The sequence below is a fragment of the Aethalodelphis obliquidens genome, unplaced genomic scaffold, assembly GCF_003676395.1.
Source record: "Aethalodelphis obliquidens isolate GAN/ISIS:26980383/991018 unplaced genomic scaffold, ASM367639v1 scaffold5, whole genome shotgun sequence".
NCBI classification, from domain to species: domain Eukaryota; kingdom Metazoa; phylum Chordata; class Mammalia; order Artiodactyla; family Delphinidae; genus Aethalodelphis; species Aethalodelphis obliquidens.
Window position 1 is genome coordinate 24,259,232 of NW_020837949.1, and position 6,970 is coordinate 24,266,201.

Genomic DNA, 6,970 nt, shown 5'->3' on the forward strand with positions numbered 1-6,970 from the left:
GAGGGAAATAGATAAATGGATTTGCTGTATTATTGTGCACTGCAATACTTATTCTAGAAATACTTCTGTGAAAGTATAATTCTTCTTATAGATACCACTTTATCCATTTTAAAAAAGAAAGATTAGTAGACTAGAAGAGCTATGATGAGTCATTTCTTGATTTATAATTAGATACCAGATTTGATGCTATACTTGTAGCTAGATTTTAACATTTTAGGTAGAAACATAACCAGTGTTAGACAGCTCTGTTACAATAGGAATATTAGGTTGCCTACAGATGGTGTAATTATTGCACAGATAAATAAAACTAGCTCTGTTTTTGGAGTTAATCTGTAGTTTTTAATCATTTGTTTTAATAGGTTGCCATGTTAAGAAAACATGTAATAGGACTGAATTTAGCAAACACTTCTATACATCCTGTCATTCATGTTTATGTATTTTCCTATAAATCGTCCTCATTTTCCATAAGATGTTCAAATGTCCCTATACAATTAGATGAGATTATTTATTATGGATTAAGTTAATAGGAATGCTGTTATATTTTCTAAAAAAAGAATTATTTTTATATGTAGTAACATTCTTCATGGTGTTTTATCCATCTTGGGTTATGAGAACTTTGATTTGCCTTTGCTAGCCTAAAAATATGAAATACTATTTTTATTGTTTATTGTACCCATGTGCTTAAATATTTTATATTAAGGGCCCTTATTAGAAGTAACTCTTCAGATTGCATCTATTCCTTAACATTTGTGTACCATGATGAGATTGTAAATTAAAGCAAATTTTAATTTAATTAATACTTGTTTTTATACTCATAAAATACTGAGAAGTAGATAATGCTCTTGTAAAAATAAATGCAAACCAGTAATATAATAAACTTTAAAATAGAGGTTCATAATACATTTAAAAATATTAGAGGGCTAGAGCAGGCTAATTATTTCAGATTAAAATGTTGTTTTTTCCTTAACAGACCTTCCTGACGTAAATGATAAACAAAGCCAAGCCATAAGTGATCTCCTAGAAGCCATATATCCAAGTGTGGACAAGCGAGAATACATTATTAAGCTAGAACCCATAGAAACGAATCAGAATGCAGTTTTTCAATATATTTCAAGGACTGATAATCCTACTGAAGTCACAGAGTCAAGCAGTACTCCTGAACAGCCTGAAGTTCAAATACAGGAAACTAGCACTGAACAGTCTAAGACAGTTCCAGTTACAGACACAGAGGTGGAAACTGTAGAGCCCCCTCCTGTTGAAATTGTTGCAGATGAAGTTGCACCTACATCTGATGAACAACTGCAGGAATCACAGGCTGACTTGGAAACTTCTGACAATTCTGATTTTGGTCACCAGTTGATATGTTGTCTTTGTAGAAAAGAATTCAATTCCAGACGAGGTGTTCGTCGTCACATTCGAAAAGTACACAAGAAAAAAATGGAAGAACTAAAAAAGTACATTGAAACACGAAAGAATCCAAACCAATCCTCTAAAGGACGCAGTAAGAATGTTCTAGTTCCATTAAGTAGGAGTTGTCCAGTATGTTGTAAATCATTTGCTACAAAAGCGAATGTAAGGAGGCATTTTGATGAAGTTCATAGAGGACTAAGGAGGGATTCAATTACTCCTGATATAGCAACAAAGCCTGGGCAACCTTTGTTCCTGGATTCTGTTTCTCCTAAAAAATCTTTTAAGGCTCGAAAACAAAAGTCGTCTTCAAAGGCTGAATACAATTTAACTGCATGCAAATGCCTCCTTTGCAAGAGGAAATATAGTTCACAAATAATGCTTAAAAGACATATGCAAATTGTCCACAAGATAACTCTTTCTGGAACAAACTCTAAAAGAGAGAAAGGCCCCAATAATACTGCCAACAGTTCAGAAATAAAAGTTAAAGTTGAACCAGCAGATTCTGTAGAATCTTCACCCCCTTCCATTATCCATTCTCCACAGAATGAATTAAAGGGAACAAATCATTCAAATGAAAAAAAGAACGCACCGGCAGCACAGAAAAATAAAGTTAAACAAGACTCTGAAAGCCCTAAATCAACTAGTCCGTCTGCTGCAGGTGGCCAGCAAAAAACCAGGAAGCCAAAACTTTCAGCTGGCTTTGACTTTAAGCAACTTTACTGTAAACTTTGTAAACGTCAGTTTACTTCCAAACAGAACTTGACTAAACATATTGAATTGCACACAGATGGGAATAACATTTATGTTAAATTCTACAAGTGTCCTCTTTGCACTTATGAAACTCGTCGGAAGCGCGATGTGATACGACATATAACTGTGGTTCATAAAAAGTCATCCCGTTATCTTGGGAAAATAACAGCCAGTTTAGAGATCAGAGCTATAAAAAAGCCCATTGATTTTGTTCTAAATAAAGTAGCAAAAAGAGGCCCTTCAAGAGACGAAGCAAAACATAGTGATTCAAAACACGATGGCACTTCTAACTCTCCTAGTAAAAAGTATGAAGTAGCTGATGTTGGTATTGAAGTAAAAGTCACAAAAAACTTTTCTCTTCACAGATGCAATAAATGTGGAAAGGCATTTGCCAAAAAGACTTATCTTGAACATCATAAGAAAACTCATAAGGCAAATGCTTCCAATTCACCTGAAGGAAACAAAACCAAAGGCCGAAGTACAAGATCTAAGGCTCTTGTCTGGTGAGGAACAGTTACAGAGTTTTGCTTTTTTCCCCCCATCGAACTAAAAAAATCATTTGACCATAATTTATAGCTGGTTCCATTTTAACACATTTGCTTCCATATATCTTACGGCAGTGGGAACTGCAAGAGTAATGTGCATATCGCATTTACCTCTTCAGTGACCTTTATTCCAGTGGCTTGGGAACAAAAGTTAACTTCAGAACTTATCTTCCACAGGACAATGCAATATAGTTATAGGTAGATGGCACAGGGTCAGTGATTTCCTCTCAATGTTGTAAAATATATACATTTATATTGGCTTATGTTTACAATAGAAGTCTTCTGTTTAACTAACTTTGCACAGGTTTAATTTGATTCAGTGACTTAGTCTACTAATTAATACATTGTAGGAAGTTAAGTATATTAGAATGAATTTGTGAAGGCAATAATTATAGGAAAAAACTCTTTTGAGGCACTGTAATTATTGTTAAATTAATCTGTGACGGCTAAATAAAGTGCTGCACTCAGAAAAAACAATCCCCAAATTGAATTTAGAACAATTAGCATTTATTATTTACGTTTAACATAGTGCTTCCAGGCAAAGGGGGAAACGATAAACAAAAGTTTGGGTTTATTTTTCCTTCTCCTTGGGAGTATGTGTTAGTTCCTGTTTTTTAGTTTTTACCTTTGGAAAAAGTGATTGTTTAGGTCCCTGGTCCTCTTATTTTTACCTTTTTGTTTAAATAAAGTTTTGGTGATCATTTCAACATAGGTAATATTATTAAGGAGGTTTTTTTTTTTTTTTTTTTCTCCTGTGGTTGTGTGTTGCAAGAAAAATAAAATTCCTATTGGGAAGAAAGAAAAAAATATTAGTTTTTTAGAGGGTTTTGGAACAAATGTAGATTTTTAAAATGCAATATGAACTAAGGAGTAGACTCCCTGTACTTGTTTTTGCAAGTCTCTCTATATTTTTAAAGTTTACCTTCAGTACCTGTGTCCCTTGTATTAATGCATTTAATATATTTAATTAGTATTAAATTAGTTTTGGATTCAGATTCTAAAGCAGTATACTTAGTTTGAGTGCTCAGTAGGTTAAATGTTGTGGTTTGATTATCACACATTTTTTTATTTGTGTGGAAAACTTGAGATGAAACCATCCTTTAGAAGTCATTTACTATTGTATTATTTTGAAAATAAGGTTTTATTGGTAAACTCAAAAGTGTTCATTTATTCCCATTTCTCCTCAGATAACTTCAAGTGATGTACGAAAAGGTTTGGAGTTCATTTTTGTGGAAAGACTTTAAATTGGTGTTAGAACCACTAAACATCTTCAAATGGTACTATGAGGAAAAAAAAAGAAAAAAATTTGATAAATATATGACTGTAACTGCTGTTTTCTGACTAAAATAATAACCATCTAACCACTTGTTTCTAAGGCACTGCCTCTTCCAGCACTTTCAAGTAGCTGTGACATTTTGTATTGTCATCACAGTCCATCAGCTAACCACCCCTGTGCATTTGGTCTACAGTTTCTACAAAAATGTTGCAAATTTTGTTTTCCAGCAGTTTGTTGATTAAGTGATCAACAATCTGAAGAAAATACCACCACTGGTGATTTTTAATTATCAAAGTCTTTATAAGTTAGCGATTTTAGTTTTGTTCCACTTTATTTGGCAGAATTTTTATTGGATTGTACAGATATATAATTTCCTAGTGAGCGTATGTTAGGACCAAAAGACAAATCTCAACACATTATAAATATTTAGCCTACTAAATATTTGTAATTATTTTTACATCCATTTATTTCTAACTTGTTCTATAGCACTTAAATGTTTGAAAATTTCATTCTAAAATATATACTATAGGAAACTTCCGGTTCATTTTCATCCATGGATCATCATATTCTTCATTTGTAAACATCTGAGGTTTTTATGAAAATTAAACATTCCCCTATTTTTCTTTAAGTTTCATACAAAGCACTTTAATGATAGATGCAACTTAATTTTTCAGTTTTTTTTTAAAAGACCCCACATTTACTAATGTTAATATGAAGGTAATAAATAGCTTACTGCTATTTTATGGATGCAGACAATCCCTGCACAACCACTTCTTATAATACTAGTTTATTTCTTTACATATTGCTAAAAAAGGAAGATTGGGGTATAAACCCTGATTCTTTTTCTCTCCCAAGTAAAATCTTAAATGACCACTTTAGATAATATTTGATCCCTACTGTAAAATTTAGAAAATAATGAATTTTTGTCCATTTTTGTAATCAAGATTTTAGGGAAAACAGAAGTACATCTATCTTTAATGAAATACTGGACAGGTTTTTGTGTAATCAATATTTTGTACTTTTTAGGGAATATTTTATTTTTTAGTAATTTTTGTCAAATTATAATTTTAAAAGGTACAGCAGAGAATATACCATGTTTTTACATAGGTTCATCCCTGTACTTAGGAGGGACCCTGTCCATCTATATACTTTTTGTATAAAATTTTAAAATGTTGAAGATCCACAAGGTCATAATAAAATGCTTTCATAGCTAGAAAAACATTTACCCTTCCCAGTGCTTTGCACTAAAATATACTGTGAAAGGAAACTAGAAAGACTGTAACTGTTGCTGGAAATGTTCTATATTGAATGTACATGCTCTTGTTGGAAAAATGTACCATATGTGATGGAAATAAACCAGACTCGAAGTTATTTCAGCTAAATGTGCTTCAACGAAGGTGCATTGGTTGAAACTTAAATGTTTTATTATCAAATTTAAATTTATTCAGTGACTATGAGCAGCTACACTTGAAATTTATCCTGATAGTTTTATTTTTAAGAATTAGAGTAATAATTTCTCTTTAATTTAAAAACAGATTTACTTTTCCACATATGGAAAACTTGTACTTATAGGTCTAACTTTAATGATTAATAGTGTAATATATTTAGGGAACTAAATGTGTAGGTGTTATTTCATTTATAAACCATCTTCATTAGTTGCACGTTATTAAACCTGTATGTTTGACTTTTGCAAGGTGTTATCTTTTATGCATTCCTACACACAAGACATATTCCAAAGATATTTTCCAGACTTAGGTACCTATAACAAATGGAAAGATATGAGGATTCCTAAAAAGCTTGGGGTAGCTCTTTGCTGCAGCCTCTCTTGTGTATGCTGGCCTTTTCCTTTCTGCTTTACTTGTTAAATACTGTAGGGAAGAAAGAGAAATATCCTGATGGTGGTGGTGGAGAGCCCAATTGCTGCAGTTCCCTTACTTTACTCACCTGTTTCCACAGGACCTTTCACATACAGTTTGTCTCCACTGTCGTAACTTAGAGCCACAGAGCAGGAATTTAGGAGGGGGCATCAAGGGTTCCAAGGACTATAAAAATATTTCATCTGGGTCATAGAGAAAAAAATAGCATTATGTCAGGACTTGTCTAAATTAGAAGGGCTTAGAGAGATTAAGAATATTTTATCATAATAGCCAAATTAATGGATCATGGGAAGCATAGAGACTAAACTAGGACCAGTTAAGTAGAATGAACAAGTAAGAAGTGATTAGAAATTCTTTGTTCTTCCTATTCCTTTCTGGTCTTCATCCTTTTTGGTTTTATTTTGACTCTTGAGGTTTGTCATCTCAGAGGATCAGGCTTGAGGGTCTTGAGAAGAGGCCTAAGAAATTTGTGCCAGAAGCTTTTCTACCCACAGGCTGTATAAGCAAGTATTTATAGTACTTTTTGTTGTCGTTGGGGGGAGTAGTGAAGCAGGTAAAGAACCATCAGAAACTCCTTATTTTATATTAAGACCTATTTCTGGCTACAAATTACATCCACTTTTGCTGCAATTTGATCAATTGAGAGTTCTTCTATAGAATTCAAATCATCTTCCTTCCTGAAGATACCTTTTATTCCTAAATTTGGTGGAAGAGGAGAAACAGTAAAAGGTATGGCTTGCGCTTCAACTTCATAAGTTTGTATAGTGCAAGCAAAAGCTGGATGAAGTATGGCTGATACTAAGCAGGTGGTGTTTTTTTTTTTTTTATGGCCACGCTGCCCAGCTTGTGGGATTTTAGTTCCCCCATCAGGGATCGAACCCTGGCCTTCGGTAGTGAGAGTATGGAGTTCTAGCCACTGGACTGCCAGGGAATTCCCTAAGCAGGTGTTGATTATAACATGCAGATATACCTTGAATGCACAATAACCATTTTGGGGGTTCATGTCTCTTTCCCCTCTTTACTCCCTACTTCAAGAAGAAAACCTTGAATGTACACATTCTTGAGCAATATATAAATTATCCATCCTTAACTTTTAGCCTAGTTTTATATAT

The 6,970-nt window shown here is 33.2% G+C and overlaps 1 protein-coding gene across 3 annotated transcripts in view; it reads left to right on the forward strand.

Annotated features, from left to right (window-relative positions):
• ZNF800 (zinc finger protein 800) overlaps positions 1–6,970 on the forward strand; it is a 49,689-nt gene that overhangs the window by 21,252 nt on the left and 21,467 nt on the right. Inside the window, exons 5-6 of one of the 3 annotated variants that reach the window (XR_003431894.1) lie at positions 971–2,663; positions 3,893–3,982. Coding sequence is in view for 2 of the 3 variants with exons in the window: in XM_027102050.1 (XP_026957851.1) it covers positions 971–2,663; position 3,893 (1,694 nt within the window). In the remaining variant the exon portion in view is untranslated. Of the gene's footprint in view, positions 1–970; positions 2,664–3,892; positions 5,671–6,970 lie in introns of those variants that run through there. The other 2 variants (XM_027102050.1, XM_027102049.1) reach the window with 2 other exon arrangements.